Below are 22,214 nucleotides of genomic sequence, written 5' to 3'. Positions count from 1 at the left end.
GGACTCTGCGTGTACGGTGTGACCATTGTCCCTGCCTTCTGAGGACTGGGAGTGTGGGCACCAGGGAAGCCACTTCCTGTTTTGTCAACGGGTGAAAGGTTTTGTTCCATCACTTCCCGTGATATCACTTTGGGGTGGGTTCAAATGACATCACTTCCTGTGATTCATCAGGGGTCAAGGGTCGTGTGATGTCACTTCCGCTACCCCTGGCATTTTGGTGAAATTACGTCCCTGGTGGGCACTGGTGCATAGTGACAGTACCCACCCGGCTTGTGTGCACACGGATATTACAGTAGCAGATTATAGCTGAATTTACTCTGTTGCATCTGCAAAAATGTTTCGCTAAGTGAGAGCTAAAAGACATGGAGCAAAATAAATATAGTGCAGTTATAAAACAACTTCTACTCTGCTCTCATGTCACTGTTTTGAATGCAGTTTTGGATTGGCGAGGTGGATACGTTTATGCCAAGCTGAAAACTATGGTTCAATGTTTTTTCACCGTATAAACGAAAAGTTAATTTGCAAAACAAGGTGGCGGCAGTTTTCTTTTTCTACACACGTTAATTATATGTGGGGTCAAAGGGAGCATTTTTGACTGAAAACATCAAGAAGGTCTAAAATGTGTCAAGGCTGGAAAATATTGCATGTTATGTAATTGGCACTTGTCCAGCTGGGTGCCAGGAAGTATTACTCAGTCAGTCAATAGTACTTTATCTGGTATAAAAAGAACCATAAAGTACATAAAAAACACAAACGTACAAAGCATAAAAATAAAAACAGCCAAACATTTTTTCCAATTAATGCTGCATTCAATTAATAATATGTTAAAAAGAGGATATTTTAACTCCCATCAATTTTACCCTTAGTCAGTAACTTCAACCTGAGCAGCCAGGCCCTATGGATATAATGGGCTACTGAGAATACAATATGGTGCTCTATTGAGAATTTACAAACACTAATCGCTTCAATGGTCGATCGAAGTGGTCTTAAATCCACCGGCTTCCGGTCTGAGATTGTATCAAATTCAAAACCCTCTCTCTAACCCACAAATGCCTCTCAAGTAGAGATCTGTCCTACCTAGCTAGACAAATCTCCAAAGCCCAGTCTAACAGACCCACCCGCTCATCATATGCGGGCTATATTGCATCCCTAGGTTTAGACAACAAAAAGCCGGGGGCGCCATCTTCCCGGTGATTGTGGCCAAACAGTGGAACGCTATGCCCCTGGACCTGAGAACAGACCCATCACTTTAGTCCTTCCGCAAAGGCCTCAAAACCAGCCTCTTCCCCCAAGAACACGACTACCTTAAGGCTGGATGTAAATAAAGTTGGAAGCCTATGTAAACCTGTCTGCTACTCCTGCAAGTCATCTCTGCATCTCATGACTCATGTGAACGAATCATGCAATGTCTGTAACCTACTACCGCTGCCTGCGTCCAGTAACCTACTACCGCTGTTTGCGACCTGTAACCTACGTACGCCACCACTGTAATCTGAAATCTTTAATCTCTTGCAAACTAATCATGTAATGTATGCTGTAACCTACTCATGCAATGACTGTAACTCTCTAACTATGTAAGCAACCAATGTAACCAACTTCGTAAGCAAAAAGAGCCTAGATGCCTCTGGGTTATGTGCGCTATATAAATGACTAAATAAATAAAATAATTAAATATCAAATTCTCAGGGCTTTCAGTCTAGTAAATGTTATGTTAACGTTAAAGGATATTTGTACCACGCACTATCACCACCGTAGTGGTCCCCTGGTGCTCTGGCGGCTCTGAAAGAGGGGAAAAGGGAGGGTGAGTTAGTGGGAGGAAGCTGGACAAGTGCAAGAGAGCAGTGATGTGCTGTTGGCGGCCTCAGCCCGGTGGGTCCGTTGGCTGGCCCTGTGGTGTTTGCGGCCAGTAGTCGTTGTGTACTGTTGTGTGAGTCTATGTGTGTTTTGTTTTGTTGTTGCAGTGTAGTGAAGTTCGTGCGGTTTGTTGTGGTGTAGGTTTGTGCTTGTGTTTTGTTTAGAGCTTGAGAGGTGTATGCAGAGGAGGAAATTGTTAGCGGATTGGTTAGTTGGCATTTCTGTCTTGAAGTGAGGTGCTGGGTTTGCGTAATCTCCCCAAGTGGGGTTTGGGAGCATTTCTGTGCCTCTGTCCTGATCTGGGCTTGTCCGGTACTCACCGTCCCTTTCGCCCCTGGCCTCCACTTCCATCAATTTCCTTCATAACCTTGCCTGCCTTCCTTTGTCACTCATACGGCCAGTGTACATGCTAATGTCCACAACTTAGTTTGAGTGTGGTGATTGCTAACATTCAGACAACTCTACAACAGTGTGGTACCTGGTAGCAACTATGGGGCGAGAGAGGATGTTGGCTGGGTTTGGCTGGGGATGCTGATTCTGTCCTTATGGGTGTCTTAAAGAGGAACAAAAAAATTCCTAACAGTTTCCATACCTGAGCCACAAAAAGCACATATATCTGAACCCCCGACCCCACCTGAAATCACAAGATTTAGTAAAGAAAACTAAATGATCTAAATGAAGCATACCCATCCCAAAACAGGTATACAAAGATTTCTCATATGGTGCTTGTATGTACTCTAGATAACATTTAATGCCAAAATCTAGCTCGCTCCTTATTACTGCGGCATCAAATACGCTGAAGAATTGTCGGAAGTATATTTCTGATTGCATTTTTGATTTCTGTCAGTATTTCAGTTAATTGTTTACTAAAGTTTGTCATATTTTTCAGGTAATAAAAAGCTGCCGAAACCTACAAACCTTAAACTATCAACATCGAAACAAGGACACATTAACTTGACCTGGGATTTCAACGTTACTGAAAAACTGCAGAACCCCGTCAAATATTATGTTGAATATAGAAACACAACTGCGTCCGGGTGGAGCAGAATCGGAGTAAAGTATCAATAAAAAATACTTCTGGCAATGTTTCCAGGACCATTTAAGTGCACTATTGTTTTGTTTTTAGCAATGAAAGATTATTGTAGGTTCTGTATATTTTAGAGGTTTCTCATTGCAGTCATTCTTTTGCTCGAAAGGGCTTTCATTGTGAGCGCCAAATCAATCCAGTGTTTTGTCATCCGCACAAAGCTTTAAACTATACAGGAACCTTGGAGTTGGTCCCTAGACAAACCAGGATTTAGGCTGCAGGCAGAAGTAGTAACAAGGAAATAGCAGGTGCGCAGGTGAGTGGGAGTCCCGACACCCGAACTCCAACCTATGCCAAATTGTAATGGTAACACCATGAGGTACCTTAAATACCACTTGCTTTAGAAGTGCCACCTAATTAGGAGATGAAAATACATGGTATATTTATTGTAATTGGTTATTTATAACACGCATATGCACGGACCCAGGGATCGAACCCATGTTGCACTACGTAGTCTTGCTTCCAAGGCAAGCGCGTTGCCTCTGAGCTATCCTCCCGAGACATCTGCGTGTTTATTGTCCTCTGTCCCTGGAGATGTTGGCAGTGGTTGTCACAGGGCCCAGATGCCACCATCGATGGAGTGATGCTGTACCTGTAGGTGGTATATGGGGGATTTATTGACCCACCCCACAGAGGACTGCCACAAGACACATTTTCATGCCATGCCGGTTCATTTAAGGATGCCCCAAATCGTACTTATTTTTTCTGCCCAAAAGCTCGCTCTGCTAATGTTATATCCCGCAATGAGCCATGGGGTTATAGGAGCAGTGTGAAACTTGCTTTTGACAAACGATTTTCAGAGTCCAGTTCAATGGCACAGACACTGCAGCATGATTGCAGTGCGAGGGTCATCCACCCAGCAGACCACACAAGTACAATACAGTGAATCAGATCTTTAAGTACTCAGTTCACCTTCCATCATGGCTCTGCTCAGCACACTGCCATCAGGAGCACTGAAGTAAATAGGACTAATACACCAATCACCGTCTCAAATGTATTATTAAGTGCAGGTGTACTCACATGTAGGGAGCACAACCCAGTGGGAGGTGATGGGGTTTGATAAACAACACAAATCACTAAGATGAGGTTCATGTGTTAGGAGTTGTCAAGAGAGAGACAGCAACTGATGGAGAGACAAGACTAATGGACACCAGGGGCCAGATTACAGAAACTGTGCACCAGTGCAAGTGCACAGGTGCACAGTATTATCACTAGGGTAAGGTTTGCCCTTTATTAAAAACACTGGTACATGTTAGAAGACCATTGCACCATGACAAGTCCAGTTAGGCATGGCATAAGCATGTGGGCAAAAATAGCCCTACTGCAAAAAGATACATTTTCACTGAACATTTGCACCTGAGCAAAGTTTTCCCTAGTTCTAATCAGGGAAATCATTTCACTGAAATGCCTGGAGTAGCGGTAGTGACATCACACACCCTTTGTCCTCTGATGACATCACATGAAGTAATATCATTTGACCCCACCCCCAAATGACATCACAGGAGGTGATGGCACCCGACCTTCAGATGCGTCTAACACCCGTTTTTCCAGGTGCTCTCATTTCAGCCAGATTTAAGAACCACGAGATTTGTACTCAATCACATATTTGGGGAATGTCCTTTTCCATATTCGACTTGCAGCCTATATGTAAAACATACATAATGCAGTACTCGTAACAGGGCAACTGAAATCTGTAATGCAGGCTACAGCTAGTGTATGAAACATCTATAGATCAATGGACACAGAAGTACTACTCGTTATCTGTAGCATTGCTGTGTTAAACAAGCCAAAAAAGCAGTGACCTGCGGAGGCGTGCGCTGTCTGTTTACCCAGGAGCAAAATACTGCATGAGCAAGCCCTGAATAGTAAATCAATTACCAGGATTTAGTATCAACAAAATTCCCTGGTTAGAAATATATCTATGAGTCAGCTACCACTACGATAGAAGAAACCTATTGTGCACCAGAGCAGGTGAGCAGAGCCCAAACAGTGGCATAGCACAAAATTTGGGCCCCCCCCCGCGAGACATGCTGAGGGCCCACTTAACAAAGCACAGGGCACGCCACACCCCAGGCCGGCCCGGACCACCACGTGTGCACAATGTCTATGATGATTATGCTGCAGGGGCATGCACTACTGCAAGTGAAAGAAGTAAATATGTTTTTTTAATCAATGCTTTGATGTTTCAACTAGCGTAGAAAGAAGGGGGCACTACCTGGTCCAAAAATATACCAGGCACCAGTGGTTGTTTTATTGGAGGGTGTACATATTTGCCACAATTATGCGATTGTGACCAAGCATAGCAAGGGGGCCCAAACTAACAAAAATATGTTTGGGGGGGGGGGGAATACTTCTCCCTCCCATGAGAAAATGTTTTAATAATGGGTAAAAATGGTGCACTACACAGTACACTTTCTGTGAACATTTGGGTAGAAGGCCAGACAGTTTGCAATCGGTTTTGTAGGGTGTAGGGTAACTCACTGAAAAAAATTACAATAGAGGCAGGTCACCAAAAGTGCACAAGCGCATTTCCCAATGCATTGTAATGCAGGTCCATTTAATATATGCCAGTATAAAAAACATTTTCATGCTGGCTTTTCCCATACATTTCCATGCTGGCTCCATCAACATATGCTAGTATTCCCATATAAGAACATTCCCATGTTCGCTTCGAGATGTTTTTTTATAGGATCATTACTGGCACTAGGCACAAAACAGGCTCTGCCAACATATGCCAGTACTCTGTAAGAAAATACTCCCGTTGGTTTGGACATTAAAAGTGACATGTCACAATAAGAAAAGATGTTGAAACTGGTTCCAGTGTTAGCCAGTTTACACCCATAAGAACACTTATCATCCTTGTGTCATCATAGATGCTCAGTTAATAAAATGTCATGCTACAGTAAGATATATACAGGCCGCTACACAAAAACATCAGTCTAATGAGGTACTACTTCTTATCAGGCCTGCTTTATCAAATATGATGAGCAATACATGTCATGCCACAGTAAGCAATGGCTAGACTGGCTGTACCAAATTCCAGTCTAGCCAGGCAATTACACACATGAACTTGGCTTTGCCCGAAAATACCAGTAAAACATGTAACATCAATAAAGGATGAGTCAAAACTGCTCGAGTGATCCCCAGTCTCCAAGGGTCTTACACACAGACGCACATGCAGGCATCCCCTTTGACCCACCCATACATCTCCTCTCATATTCATTCATAACCCACACAGGCATGCACACATCACCCAGAACATTCACAAACGCAATTATATCCATACCTATTCACCCACCGATCACTCACCCATATACCTTTTCTCATATACCATACAGGTGCACTGGCACCCACCCACCCAGAACATTTACACACACTATCACATTCCTACTCATTCAACCACCACTCACCGACCCATACACCTCTCGCATCCACTCACACTACATTCTCCACACAGACACATACCCATCCAGAACATTGAAACACACTATCACATTAATACTCATTCACCCACCAGTCACTCACTCATACACCTTCTCTTACATCCACTCTCACTGCATTCTCTACACGGGCACACACCCACCCACCCAGAACATTCAAACACATGCACTATCACATTTAATCTCATTCAACTACCACTCACTGACCCATAGCACATACATACATCGGAAGCGCACTTCACACATGTAAAATACACATCACATTTTTTTTAAAGTCTTCTGACCTGTTTTTACAGTTTTGGTGCGTCACTCCAGGCACCCTTGGCTCCTCCATGCTGCTCACAAACAGGAACCAGGAAGCTGGGAGAGCTTCCTGGTTCCTGTATATGAGCCGCAAGTAAGCCAGAGGTGACGGGGTTGGAGCTGAACGTGGTATGAGACACGTGTCACATTTCGCAGTCAGCTTCAAACCCTACTGAGCGCTTTCTTGTGCTGCATGCCCCAGCTCAACCTTCACCCTAATGGGTGAATCCGGGGCACTCTCAGACCTGGCGTGGTGGTGACCCCACACCACAGGGGCTGCGAGGGCCCTGCCTACTCCAGAAGCCTCAGCTTAAAAAAAATATATTTTTATTTTTTACAGGGGTAAGCAAGGGAGAACACAGGGGTCACGGCTGCGACCCCTAGCAACCCCAAAATGACATCCCTAGTGCTAATAGCACTATGGAAAACTTTGACCATGTGCAAAATGCATTGAAACAGTCTCTTTTTTGCACTAGGGCAACTTTATGCCTGGTACTTATACCATGCCTAACTGTACATGTCATGGTGCAATGGTTTTTTAACGTAAACCAGTGTTTTTAGAAATAGGGCAAACTTTGCCCTAGTGCTAATACAATACAACTTTGCACTTGCAAAGTAATGTAATCTGTAATCTGGCCGCAGAAAGTAAGCAGAAGAATTGTGGCGTTAAAAGGCTGACCAGAGGCAGGCCGAAGGAGGATGAAGAGAGAATACCGGGAGGAAGGCTTGAGGGAACGACTAAGCAGATTTGTATTTGTATTTATTTAAAAATATGGTGTCATTTCAAACAGAAATGATTTTCAAAGTAAGCAATAACAGAGACCAGAGGTGGTCCTAGGGTAAGGTGCCTTTACATAAGAGCATTAATGAATGGAATGTCTCATACCAGGTGGTAAAGGGGTGATAGTAGAAACCACTGGTCAAAGTGTACAAAATCAAGTAGTGGAACTATGTTTCCGGCTGGCCTGTCACTGCCCCGCACAAACCCCATCGCCACGCCCCCTCCCACGAGCAATACAAACCCCTAAACAAATGCACCTGTTGTTTAAGGGAACGTTCTGTGCAGTGCACTGAAAGTGCAAGTTTAAACTTCTTCCTACACAATTATTTTAAAACAAAACCATTCCGGTACGGTTTCTTTTAAAAATAAAAGTATAGGAACAGTAAAACTTATTTTAAAAAAGTAGAGGCGCACTGCTCCCAACTGTTCCCAACCGCTCCCCCCCACTTCGACCACTGGTAGAAACATAAGATAGGGACAGGAACCAGAAGACATAAACATTCTTATAACATTGAAAGCCTGAGGCCAGCATTTACATATTTACAAATGAAATACGGAAGCCCTGAGGGCATTAAGGAAGAGAAGTGGGTTGAGTGGTTAGTTTGGATGGGTTTCGGTGCAATGGAGGATCCTTCATTTGCTAGCAGATGGCATATGAGCCTTATTTCAAAGCACTCTGATGAAGGGATGGCTTGGATGACCTGGTGTAGAATATTCATGTGGAGTAAGGCTTCTAAGGAAAAGGAGCTAAAGTAGGAGGGGGCACAGGTTCGACGGGGGACTTATAGGTTGTGAATCGACAAGAAGAGAGTCCAAGAGGGAGAGCACATGCAATGGAATTCGGCAAGCGAGTGGGGGGCGCAAGAACATTGTTGGATTTATAGATGAGTAGCCGGAATGTAAAAAGAGAGCAATTTTTCTTGGAGAGCCGCCCGACATGGTGACGGTGGGGAGAGGTGGGAGAGGATCTGTGTTGTTTGAAAAGGGAGTGCGTCACAAAGTTGAAGACTTTGTTAAGGGGCTGTGATGGAATTACTTCTGCTCTGTGGGAGTATCAGGATGAGTAGTGGTTAAATCACCCATTCCCCCACACTTCTACAGACCAATAATGATCCCATTCATGAAGGTAAAACAGGCACAGCTTAGAGATATACCTCCTTTGCCTTTTGTGGCAATGTGGGCTGAGGGAATGCCATACTCTCAGAATGAGTGTTAATGTGAGCCAGTAGCTACTCAAACAGCAAAGTACACCAGTTTCAAAATAAAAAAAGTCCCATCAAGATTCTATAAAAACACATACTTTAATTTAACAAATCAGTTGTACACTTAACTATTAAAAGTCCTGCCCCTGTAAAGGAAAGGCAGACAAATGCGGTATATACCGATGCAGTACTCGTAGCACTTAGCAGGGAGGACAAACAGTAAAATGTAACAAGGAATTCAAAAATGATAAAATGGACATAAGGGACTTAGCCAGTCTCTAGGGCCCCAAAAGATGGACCAGATGTAGAGGATCAGTACAAAGTACTTTATTTCAATCTTAGGTGGTTTGACAGTGTCGAGACAGGTTTCAAACTGTCGTGCTTGCAGGTCAAATCGGGTTCGAAAGGCGTCAAGTCATGTTGTGCCCAGGCGGGAAGTCAATAGCAAGTTGTATACGAACAGTTACTCTGTGATGTTTCGATGCAGCATCGAACAATGCAGGTTGAACAGTTCACAAGGAGTGGTTTGATGATCAATGGTTTAAGATGAGTTCCGTTGGTTCTGGTTGAGGAGTGACACAGTGATCCAGCGGTTCATTTTAGGCTGTGGTGTAAAGTCCTGGTGGTCCCATGCTTGGTTCGATATGGCTGTTCAAAGTTGAGTGCATGGGGCGCTGGTGCTCGAGCTGGATGGGTGAAGGGGCTCTGCTGGGCTAGTGCAGTGTTGAGCTAGTTCGATGGGGCGGGCACAGTGGTTTGAAGATCAAGTGACTGACAAAGCCAGTACCGGAGGATGTTTCTGGTTCGAATGCAGCAACCATGGCTGTAATATGGTGCGATAGTTTAGATGCAGTGAAAACATGGATACTGTCTCTTCAGGCCCTCAAGGAGACTCTCTGCAGACTCACAGAATGCCTGCTCAGATGCAACAAAGGGCATGGACAAATGTGGTCCAAATACAGGGAATCTTTTTGAACTGAACTCCAACTCCTCCAGGGAGTGAGCAAGGGTCGCTGGCGTTTACTGCAGCCAGCTGGTTTCAAGGGTGCAAATACTGGCTCACTGCTTCACCAAGCAATAATTGTTAAATCGTTATCTGTTGGAGGGAGGTTGGAAGGAGTTGTGAGGAAAAGGATGGCAGGAGCTAGAAGGATGAATAGCAATGAGTTTTGAGGAGGGTGATAGATAAAACATCAGATAGGAGTTTGGCAGACGTTGTAAGTAGGTGGCTGGAAGAAGATTTTAGGAGGAAGGAGTACAGACCATCAAAGATAAGGTTGGGTGGAATATTAGGAGGAAGTGGTAAGTACAATGGAGGAGGTTGTATAAAACCATAAGATTTAAACAAGAGAGAACCATGAGAAACAGATCCAGAGGACTATTTAAGGAGATGCTAGAGAAAGAGGAGTAAGGGGAGGATAAGCAGTAAAGAGGAGAGGATGAGAAAGAAAGAAAAGAAGAGTCCCACTTAGGAATGAGAGGAAGATGGTTTTGGGGTTGTGTGTTTAAAGATAGGATTCTGGCACAGGGAGGTAGTGAACGAAAGGCAGATGGAACAGCCAAATTGGTTATTTTCTGGTGGAAGCTCTGTTGATTTTTTACAAGTTCTTACATGGCCTCCTTCATGCCCCTTGTGAGACCTAGTATCTCCTGCATGCGGACCTTTAAACCCATGGGAGGGATTTTCTATGAGATGGCAGATGAGAAGCAGATGTCCAGAGCCTGAGGATCAAGGAGACAAGGAAAAAGTGCTGGATACACTTAAAATCTCAGGAGTGTGTGTGACTGTGGATATATTAATCTGTTCAGAAATGTGAGCCCAATTTGGGAATTGTTAAATTATGAACTTCCAGGAACCACTTACCGAGTGCTGACGAACGGTGGTAACGTTTGTATGGAGGACATTATTTTAGATTGATTTTTGCCCTAACAAATTTTATGAATTAAATACTGTAATATATTGTAGAGAATGCCGGGTGTTTTCTTTTTAAAGTATAGTGGAAAAATGATTAATTGTTTTATAACTATTTGTGATATTTTGTATGAAGGTAAACGTTTGTAATAAACTGAATACCTTAAAGAAAAATGAACTACTGCACCCAAGAAGAGGCCACCCTCAAGTTATTGTTGACTATTCATAGCCCTTTGCCTAAGTGCAGCCCATTAGAGCCTATGTTGTTCTTCCTCCCAAGAAAAGGTTGTGGATAAATAAAAGACACAGACACCAGGGTGATAAAAGTAGTTTATTAGATGTGTGAAATGTGTTTTGCTGTTGAAGAGGACTTACCTTTTATGTCCATCGACCATGGACATTCGGCAGGATAATCCATCAGGGACGTCATTTGTGGATCGCCAGGGGTCGTAACTGCGACCCTGAGGTCTCCCTTGCTACCCCTGTGGTCTCCCTTCCTACCCCTAAAAATAAATTTAAAAAATAATACTTTTTTCCGTTTTCATTTTTAAAGGTAAGCTCCTGGGCTCGCTGTGGCCAGTGCCATGTGGCTCTTTGTTTCTGGCATGGCTGGCTTTCTTGTTCAGGCTTCTTAAACAAAACAGGGGTACGCACTAGTGTAACACTTTGAGCAGTGACCCTAAATAAGAAAGAATAGGAATAACAAATAATTTGTCTTTCTGGAATTTTATACAATAATTGCTAGACTCATTAAAGGTTTATTTCAAGCACAATTCAGGGGGTGAGTCCCTGATGTAGTCTGTTCTTAAACACCTAAACTCAGCCTTTCATCCTTCTGAGGTCGACAAATGAGTACCAACACAGATTGGGTGATATTGTATGTCTATTTCTTCTATATAAAGCGCTTAAGCGTAAGTGCTTTATAATAACACATCATTATCATTTGGCCTTGGATGTCTGCTTGCATTCACAGTAATTTGGTAATATGGGCCTATACACACTGATATTAATGATACATATGGTAATCCATTCTTGTATGAAATGTATATCAGATTATAGTCATATCTTAACCATATATTACGTTGTGTGCTTAGGAACAATGCTAGGTGATGCCCTTCCTGTTTTGTCAAGGGGTGACAGGTTCTGTTCCTTCGCTTCCTGTGATGTCACTTCTGGGTTGGGCCAAATAACATCACTTCCTGTGATGTTATCAGAGGTCAAGGATCGTGTGATGTCACTTCTGCTACCCCTGGCATTTTGGTGAAATGACGTCCCTGCAATCCATCCCAACTGTGGGGGTTTAAGAGGGAAAAAAAATGGACAGCCCTCTGCTTCCCAGGACTAGGAATGGACAGGGCACAAATGAGAACTTTAACTGGCAGAAACAAATGTTACGGGTAAGGGTTGGAAAAAGAATAATGCAAGAAAAAGAAAATACACTCACCGGTGGACCATGGCCTTGAGTACCCAATCCCCCCCCCCCACCACTAGGGCTAAGATAACTTTGGAGGCCAGGCAGCATTTGCCAACTGTGGCCCTGATGAGCTGTGAGCCTCGTACTATATGCCCGTTGCAGCTTGGACTGCCAAAGGACCTGGGAGTATGTCAGCCTGTATGGGGGTCATGGTGGGCGCAGAAACCAAAAGTCACGGACCATGAGTGTGGTACATCCCGGGGCAGCCTGTGATCAGGCAGCGTGGCCCTGGGGCCGGCCCCAGGGCCAGTCATCGGGAGCCTGGAAGTGGAGAATGTTCCCTACCTACGCAGTGTCAGGCAGGTGGGCCTGTGAAGGAAAGATGCCCCTGGGTTAAGAGTTGAGTCTGTGCCATGCAATGCCAGCCTGCTGAGATTCAGAACAAAGGGCCAGCAAAGAGAGAAGTCCAGGGCCGTGTCCTGGCTATGGCCTGGGAGAAGATCCTGCAATGCTGACTTGGAGTGCTGAAATGCCCCAACCTCTACCTTCCCAAAGGGAGTAATTTACACCAGCATAGACATGATGGTGCCTTTACGTTGCCCCACAAGGCGGCCACAGAGAACCCACACAGCTCGGGCGCAATGGCGTTGATTGTAAGCCGCACCCCACAAGGGCACGAGGCACCGCTATAGATGAAGCCAGAAGCTCAGGTGGGCAGACCCTCCTCAGCAGCAGTGGGGAGCAGGCCCCAACCCCAGCAAGAACAATTCTTACAGAAAAGGTACTGTGACTGGACACAATTGGAACTGAAGGGCCATTGGGTGTGGCTGTCTGCAGCAGCCATACCCCTGTATTTAATGTGTATAGTTACGTATGCATGCATTTATGCATTTGTGTATTAATTAATGTATTGATTATTTTGTGTATGTGTTGGGTTATTGTTAGGGGGGGGTTTAGTCATAGTTAGTAGGGGGAAGATTAGATGGCGGCCTGACAGAGGTAATCTTGGGAGAGGGGCCACCCATCAGAGCCATCCTCTGGCCCCATTTCTGTGTGTGGTCTCTTCATGATCCCTTTAAGGGAGGATGACCTGGCAGAGCAGGCCCCTAGGAGGAGAATCACGCCAGGGTAAAGGTTAGGTGGGAGAACTGTTGAGGGGTATTGTGAGAAACCAGAAGGTGTCTCACCCGCTAGCCCCTGGAGATCTGTCAAATGGGTGGCCAGGACACGGCCATTGATGTTGGATCCAGTTACTGGGTGTGGACCAGTAGGGGAGGATCACCTGGATGAGGGGTCTTTGGGGAGTGGAAGTGGGACACTGATGGGCGAGGCGCGGTACCCCCTTCCTTGTAACACCTTTTCCCATCCTACCCTGTAGGACATTTAGAAGCTTTACCCCCCTTTTCCGACACAAACACTTTCTTACAACGTAACAGACAATGGACTAACACCAGAACCGTTTTCCTGACATGTGCCAATACACGGGTCAGGCAGAGTCAGGCAATTGACAATAACCATGCACAACTAACAGTCCTTTACCTTCCCCACAGGGATAAAAGGCAGAGCACGAGAGCACACTACGAGTAAGGCTGAATGCCCGAGGACACCGCTGTACCGGGCTGGCAGTTCAAATGGAGGAGAAAGGCAGCGAGACCTGGAGGTACGACGAAGGGGTAACTGCCCTTGCCCTTTTCAACTGAGATCCGCAAAGTCTCTGAAAGGGAAATCATAAGACTGGGAGTCACAGCTGGTGTGTGGAGGAACAGATGTCAACGGTGCACGGGGGCCTCCCGCATTGATAACACAGGCGGGAGGCACACTGGCTACTGTGGTACAGTCCTTGACTCCAGAAGCAAGACAAGCCAACGGGTTCAACACAGCCGGTGAGTCGGAGGACGCTGATAGCAAACCGAACTGTGTTGAGCCCAAGGTTGCAATTGGCAACATTATATGAACGCAAGGAACTTGAGAAGAAAGAACTTGTGTGTGTGTTTGAACTTTGGGAAAAGCCCAGAAAAGGGCCAGCTGAAGAGTGGTCAGGCACCGCAGGAGTGCTCATTCGAAGGACTCTCGCCGGCCCCATTTGTGTGTTGAAAACTGCAAGTACCAGAAGGCCCTAGGAAAGGGTGGCGTGAGATGTCAGAGTGGTCCTACAACGGTCACATCATATCCCTTGTACAATCGAAAGTCTGTGACCGATTGCCGAGAGAAAGCTAGGGGAAGGGAACCTCACTTTCTGATAAGATTGTGAACTGTGGAATAAGGCAAGTGTGAACCCGACAGAGGGAGGCCGAAAAAAATCTAGGAGAAGGAAACCCCGACATTCTGATGAAAATTAGCAAAAAACATCCAAGAAATGAAGGGAGAGGAGCCCACAAGCTATCCCGATCTAGCCTTCGCCCAGGGAAATGATCCTGCTGTCTTTGAAGCCTTTCTACAGACTATTACGGAAGGAGAAGGTACAGGAAAAGGGTGACCATTTTTCTTCTTAAAGCAGGGATTGTTGTGTAGAAGGGAAACATTGACCAAAGGGTAATAATAACACATTTGGTGATCCCCAGAACTCAGCGAAAGGTTGCACTGAAGATTGCCCATTCCCATCTTTCCCGGGGGCCACCTAGGACAATCCAAAACCCAAGCACATCTCAGGGAGAAGTTTTACTGGCCAGGTATCCACGCTGATATAAAGACCTTTATCCAGACGTGTGAAATATGTCATAAAACTAGTACACACATCCCATTGCCTGCCGCTTTAAATACTTTACCAATCATAGATATCCCCTTTTCAAGAATTGGGATGGATATTATTGGACCTCTAGAAACATCCAGATTAGGCAACAAATACGTCCTTGTGATTGTTGACTATGCCACTAGATACCCCGAAGCATTCCCAATGCGAAATAATACCACACAGCAAATCCTTAAACACCTCCTATCGTATTTTTCCAGGGTTGGCTTTCCCAAGGAAATTTTGACCAATCAGGGTTCAAATTTTATGAGCAAGTTCATGGCAGAGGTCAAAGAGCTTTTCCATATTACCACCTTACGAACTTCGGTGTCCCATCCCCAAACCGATGGCTATGTAGAAAGATTCAACAAAACCCTAAAATTAATCCTGCGAAAATTGGTAGACAAGGACTGGAAAGTGTGGGACTGAATGATCCTGTGGGCACTATTTGCAGTGAGGAAAACCCCACAGGCCTCTACAGGATTCTCCTCTTTTGAACTGCTTTATGGCAGAGAGCCCAGAGATGTCCTGGACATGATCCAGGAAACTTGGGAAGAAGGAGAATAGGGACACCCATTCCCATATCGCAAACCACCACCTGTACGCGAGAACATATGAGACTTTTTCAAGATCTCGTCCGCACTCATATGGAAAAGGCTCAGAGCCAACAAAAATCTAACTATGACAAGAAAGTAAGCTTAAGGTTGTTTTCTATAGGGAAAAAAGTATTGGTCCTATTTCACACATCCGAAAGCAATCTTGTTTCTAAGTGGCATGGGCCCTATGAAATAGTAGAACGAACGGGAACCTACACTTATAAAGTAGCCCAACCGGATAGAAAACAGAAGGTACACTTATATGGTTCCAGAAGATATCGACAACTTTGAACTAATTCCTTCCGAGTTGTCTGCTCAACAACAAGAAGATCTAAGAGATGTAATTACATCATTCCCTGATGTATTTTCAGACAAACCATGAAGAATCAAAGGCACTTACCACTATATTAGAACCCCCAAGGGAAAAGTGGTACATTTAAAACCATATAGACTCCCAAAAGCCTGTAAACAGATAGTGATTGAAGAAGTAAACAAAATGCTGCAAGCAAATATTATCAAGCCTTCTTCAAATTCATGGTCCTCCCCTATCGTATTGGTCAATAAACCTGACCATTCCTGGAGGTTCTGTATAGACCTATCCCATGCCACGCATCGATGACCTAATTGATAAACTCAGTGCAGCCACCTTTCAATACATCCTAGGCTTAACAAAAGGGTACTGGCATGTACCAGTATATGGTCCAGATAAAGAAAAAACTGTGTTTTAACACCCTTAGGACTGTTTCAATTCAAAGTCCTCCCTTTTGGCTTAGACGGCGCACCAGCCAAATTCCAATGACTAATGGATAGAATCTTACGTCCCCATTCCGATTTATGTGGAGCTTATATTGACGATATCGCCATGTATAGTAAAACCTGGGAAGACCACCTTTGCCCATCTTCATACTATCATGAGAGTCCTCAGACAGGCTGGCCTAACTGCTAATCCATTTAAATTCAGATTGGCACAGTCAGCCGTAAAATATCTCAGGTTTTTTGTAGGGAACGGGAACAGACAGCCCCAACATGAGAAAGTGAGAGCCGTGCTTGATACACCTAGACCCAAGACTAAAAGGGATCTTAGAGCCTTTCTAGGGTTAATAGGCTATTACCGTTGGTTTATCTCAAATTTATCAGACAAAACAGCTCAGCTGACAGATAAATCTAAGAATGCCGAACCCCAGAAACTTCATTTGTTTGAAGAGTATGGCATGTTATATGATAAATGACCACATCTCTGCTGATAGAAAAGAGGCACACTGGCTACCAATCCAGGAAAGGATCAAGTCCAAAATCCCCAACCATCACTCACAAATACATTTTGAACACAGCCCCTGAATATCTGGCCCAGATAATCGCCAGATCTAATCAGTGCAGACCAGCCAGGGCTCCCACCTAAACTGCATCGCACAGCCAAAATGCAAGCGCACCAGGAGCAGGAGGTGCCAATTTCCCGGTCGTGGTGGCATCCCACTGGAACTCCCTCCCACCCAAGTTAAGAGCAGAAATCTCTCAAAGGGCATTCAGGAAAGCCCTTAAAACTTGGCCTTTCACCTAACCTGTTGCCCAGCTGTACTAATACCTGAGGAGCTAAGAGCCTACTAGTGGCTACACAGTTTGTCTGTCTTTTGATGCCTGTTGGTCTTTTTTCTCCTAAACAATTTACAGTGTAACTGGCTTGCAACAGTGCCTTGATGCCACTGGGCTTAGGCGCTTTACAAATGCAAATAAACACCTTAAAGCAAACTCTGTGCCAGAACCCAATCCTAAAGGTAGTAGACTTTTCCAAAGACTTTATATTGCAGACAGATGCCTCCCTTACCGGGTTAGGAGCAGTCCTATCTAAGATTTGTGACGGATTAGAACATCTCATCTTGTTTACCAGTCTCAAGTTATTCCCACATGAAAATAAATTACTCTGTGCTGGAATTAGAGGCCCTGACCATCAAGGGGGCCATTATCCACCTTAGATACTACCTCTTAGGCATAAGGTTTACATTAGTCACAGACCATTCTCCCCTAGTTTGGATTAGCCAACGCAAAAACTCTAACCCATGTGTCATGCAATGGTTTCTAGACCTGCAGCCCTACTGCTTCACAGTGGAACACCGGAAAGGAAAAGATCAGGGAAATGTAGATTTCTTGACCAGGTTCCCCTGTGAGACAGATGCGGCTACATCGCATGGAGGAAGGGTATGTGAGAAACCTGAAGGTGTCTCACCCGCTACTCCCAGGAGATCTGTCATCCAGGTGGCCAGGACATGGCCATCGCCATTGGTTCCTGTTCCTAGGGGTGGACCAGTGGGGGAGGATCACCTGGATGAGCGGTCATCAGGAAGTGGAAGTGGGACACTGACAGGTGAGACACGGTACCCTCTTCTTGTAACACCTTTTCCCCATCCTACCCTGTAGTACATTTAGAAGCTCTTCCCCCCCCTTTTCCAACGCAAACACTTCCTTACACCGTAACAGACAACAGACTAACACCAGAGCCATTTACCTGACATGTGCCAACAAACGGGTCAGGCAGAGTCAGGCAATTGACAATAACCACGCACAATTGACTGCCCTTTACCTTCCCCACAGGGATAAAAGGCGGAGCATGAGAGAACACTATAAGCAAGGCTGAAAGCACAAGGACACAGCTGTACCGGGCCAGCAGTTCAAATAGAGGAGAAAAGGAGTTAGACCTAGAGAGACGGCAAAGGGGGAACTGCCCTTGAACTTTTCAATTCAGACCCGTGAAGCCTCCGAAAGGGAAATCATAAGACCGGGAGTCACGGCTGGCATGTGGAGGAACAGATGTCAACGGTGCATGGGGGCCTCCTGCATTGATAACAAAGGCGGTGAGGCACGCTGGCTACCATCGTACCATCCTTGACTCCGGAAGCAAGACAAGCCAACCGGTTTAACACAGCCAGTGAGTCGGAGGAAGCTGATAGCAAACCGAACTGTGTTGAGCCCAAGCTTGCAAGTGGCAGCATTATATGAAGACAAGGATCTTGAGAAGAAAGAACTTGTGTGTGTGTTTGAACTTTTTGGAAAGCCCAGAGAAGGACGAGCTGCAGAGTGGTCAGCTGCCACAGGACTGTTCATTCAAAGGACTCTCCTGGGCCCCGTTTGTATGTTGAAAACTGCGAGTTCCAAAAGGCCCTAGGAAAGGGTGGCATGAGATGTCAGAGTGGTCCTACAAGGGTTACGTCAAATCCCTTGTACAATCAAACATCTCTGACCCATTGCCGAAAAGAAAGCTAGGGGAAGGGAACCTCGCTTTTTGATAAGATTGTGAACTGTGGAATAAGGCAAGTGTGAACCCGACAGAGGGATGCCAAAAGAAAGTAAGAAGGAAACCCACGCTTTCTGATGAAAATGAGCAAATCATTAATTGTGTTAGAAATTCATGAACTGTGTTAAAGAAAGGTAATAGTGTACCCGGCGGAGGGAGGCCCATTTCGCAAAGAGGATGCAAGCCCGGCGGAGGGAGGTCCTAGGGGCGAAGAGCAATCGGCCAAAGGTGCAAGATCACTGAAGGAACTTTTGTCTGTTTGTTGTTTTGATCCAGCAGACCTTCTAAGGCAAGAGACGTTGAGGGAACCTTGTGCTGGAGAGGCCCAGGAGTGTGCTGTGCTCAGGAGTCCCGCCTTGTCCTGTGCTAAACACGTGGGAAAGGGAGAACCCCCCATACCATCCTGACTTATCATTTTGTGAACACTTCTTTCTTTTCTTGTGAACATTATCCAACTCTTTTTGTAATTTAGAGGTAAGGATTGGCAATAGGTTTTTGTGTATCGGCCCTTTTTATTTGACAAGATGCTACTAGGACTCCCTTATTATTATTTGATGGTGTAGCATGCTCCCATCTTAGCTTTAGGTTTAGATTAGGCATTTTTAATAACAGTTTAATAAACACCCTTGAACTGTGATCACTTGTGTCTGTCTTTACTGTTGCCACCATGAGTTCCTTACAGTAATTAGGAATTCAGACTGGTTACAGTTTACCTGTGCTATTGTTATTTAACAATTAAGAAGTCCCAGTTTGGGTCTATAAAGCTCCACTCTGGAGTCAAGTTAATAATGTGGTAGAGGTGAGAACTCAGGAGGCATCCCATTTCCTGTTGTGTGGGATATGGAGTGATATATTTTCCAGCTTGCAGGTTTCCGAGGAGCCAAGTCCATTCCCAAGGCTAAAACGTCAATCCCGGTCTTTGTCGACCGACCAGACTCCCTGCTCCGACCGCCCAGGTCTGCCTCTTCTCAGCCGCTCTTCTGGTCATCTGTTGCAGCAATATAGAGGCGTACAATTAGGGAGGGGAATACGCTATCACAACACATTACTAAATTATGCATCACATTACAGACAGTACTGCATATTCGCAGGTGGGATAATGCTCACCTCCGTGTCTTTAATAGAATCAAAACTTCCTGCTCTGTAAGCTTGGGCAATCTTCATTCTGTGTCAAGACCGGAAGTAAGCATTATGCTTGTTCAAAGTTCGCTAGTACCGCTGCAGCAATAGCTGATATGGGCTTGAAATAGAAAGTCTTGAACATGGAGTCTGTAGACCAATCCGTTGCTCTCATGATCTCCTGCAGCGTAACTCCCGCTGTAAAGGCCTTGGAAGCCATGGCTCCTCTCGTGGAATGTTCTCTAAACACTGCCACGTCGATCCCTGCAAAGATAATTCTCTCTCAACCCACTTCGCTATGGTAGCTGTCGTAACTGCATGATAAGGCTTCCTGTGCGCAATTAGCAGTTGAGCTGCGGCTTGCAGTCTCCCTTCTGCCGTAGCGGCCTCATAACTCTTGATGCACTGCACTATACATAACTTGCTATTATTCAGAAAATAACAGTAGGAGATCACTGATGAGTTGGTCTTAGTGCATCGCGCTATACTGAATGTGACGCCTTCTGGGTAGAATATCTTTCGGTGAATCTCTAAAGCTTTGACATCTGGAACACGTCTGCAAGAGACTAAACATAGTAGGGTCACTAGCTTTCCTGAAAATTGCTTAGTGGACATGAGATTGTTACGTGGCCATTGTTCAAAAAGCCTGAGGACTGCGTTGATGTCCCAAAGGGAAGAGTACTTCGGCAGTGGAGTTCTGCTAACTTTCACTCCTCTAATTTGCCTAGCCACTGCTGGATGCTCACCTACTGGTGCACCGTCCACCAACTTGTGACCCGCCGAAATGGCTGATCTGTACACCCCCACTGTCATGAAAACTCTCCCTTGGCTGGGTAAACCTGCTGGGAAGTTTATCACCTGCACTACAGGGGCATAAATGGGAGGAAGACCCATCCCCCTGCACCATACCTCCCAGGCTTGCTATGCAGCACTATAGCTCTTGGCATTTGATGGTTCCCAGGACACCCCAATGAGCTCTGTAGCCTCCTGCAAAAGCCCTGGCAAACACCATCTGTGCCTGAAACTCTGCATGCAATCAAGGCTAAACTCTGTTCCTGAACTAGCGGGTGTGCTGCAACGGATGGGTCCGTCAGATGGGGAATCCTCCGTGAGAAATCTGAGTAAAGTTTCATCAGAACTGGAAACCATGCCTGTGCCTTCCATTCTGGCATCACTATCACTACCTCTGCCTTGCCCTTGCAGACCTTTGCTAGTGCCCTTGCCAACATCGCAAATGGGGTGAAAGGCATACTGGACGTTCCCTGCCCATTTTTCCAGGAAGGCACCTGTCCCCAATGCTTCCGTATCTAGCCTCCAGCTGAATTACCTCGGAAGTTGTGTGTTCAGTCTCGAGGCAAAGAGGTCTGTACTGAACGGGCCCCACACTCGCAGTGTGAATACAGTTGCGTGTAACTTCCAGTTGCTCGAGTCCTGCAAATAACGGGAATTCCAACCCGCTACTTTATCGCTCTCTTCTTGAGGGCAGGTAGCGCCAATGTCGCTTTCTGAGTGGCTATTATGAATCCCGAGAACTCTGTCATTTTGCTGGGGACAAGCGCAGACTTTTCCTGGATCACTAGGAACCCTAACTCTGTCAATGTCGAGATTGCCCACTGGACTTGAGTGTTCAGCCTTTCCTTGTTGCTTGCCATGACCAGGATGCCGCCTAGATATATGAACTCCTTGAATATATGTACTCCTTGTTCTCTGAGTGCCACCGCTACTGGCATCATTAGCTTGGTAAATGCCCAAGGGGCCGATGAGAGGCCGAAGGGAAGGATCCAGAACTGCCAGGACTGCTCTCTCTAGGTAAATCTAAAAAAGGGATGGTGTTCAGTTGCTATGGGAACTGTGAGGTATGCGTCTTTCAGGTCTAAGTGTGCTAGCCAATCGTCCCTCCTGAGAATGTCTCTTACCAGATGAATCCCCTCCATCTTGAAATGTCTGTGTTGTAGTCAGCCATTCAGCTCTTTAAGATTTATGATTGGGCTCACCTTGTCCTTGCGGTGCCCTAGGAACATGTTGCTCTGAAAGCCTAGTGTTCGTGTGTCCGACCTCTCTATCACTCTTTTCGGTGCTAGAAGCTCTAATTCTGCATCCAGCAGGATGCCCTCCTATCACGATATGTGAATACGCAGGGGTGGGTATGCTTGCTTGGGAGTCTCTATAAATTCGAGGCAGAACCCCACTATTGTCTGCAGTATCCATGCATCACATGACAGCTTGCGCCAATCATTCACAAAATGCTTTTTCCTCCCCCCTACCGGCAGGTAGCGCGCAGGGAACTCTCACCTGAGGGGGCAGGTTGATGTCTGTAGTTTTCATGACCTTTACGTCCTCTGGAGCCCCTTCCTCTATTAGGAAAGAGGGCATCTTGTAGCCTTAATTCCCAATACTGCACTCTCAGGCCTTGGGACCTCCTTTGTGAGTAAAACCGCCGGTCGGGAGACCCCTGTGTCAGCCGGCCTCTGCACAAACTCTCCCAGGGAATA

At 45.5% G+C, this 22,214-nt stretch overlaps 1 protein-coding gene across 1 annotated transcript in view; it reads left to right on the top strand.

The window, feature by feature from the left end:
* The window catches only part of LOC138526343 (interleukin-5 receptor subunit alpha-like), a 427,945-nt gene that overhangs the window by 173,106 nt on the left and 232,625 nt on the right, over positions 1–22,214 (top strand). The window contains exon 4 of the mRNA XM_069636979.1: positions 2,744–2,907. Within this exon, the coding sequence (XP_069493080.1) occupies positions 2,744–2,907 (164 nt within the window). The remainder of the gene's footprint in view (positions 1–2,743; positions 2,908–22,214) is intronic.

Source organism: Ambystoma mexicanum, chromosome 7p (assembly GCF_040938575.1).
Source record: "Ambystoma mexicanum isolate Mex_15411 chromosome 7p, UKY_AmexF1_1, whole genome shotgun sequence".
NCBI lineage: Eukaryota > Metazoa > Chordata > Amphibia > Caudata > Ambystomatidae > Ambystoma > Ambystoma mexicanum.
Note: the sequence above shows the minus strand (reverse complement) of the source record. Positions and strands in the feature narration are given on the sequence as shown.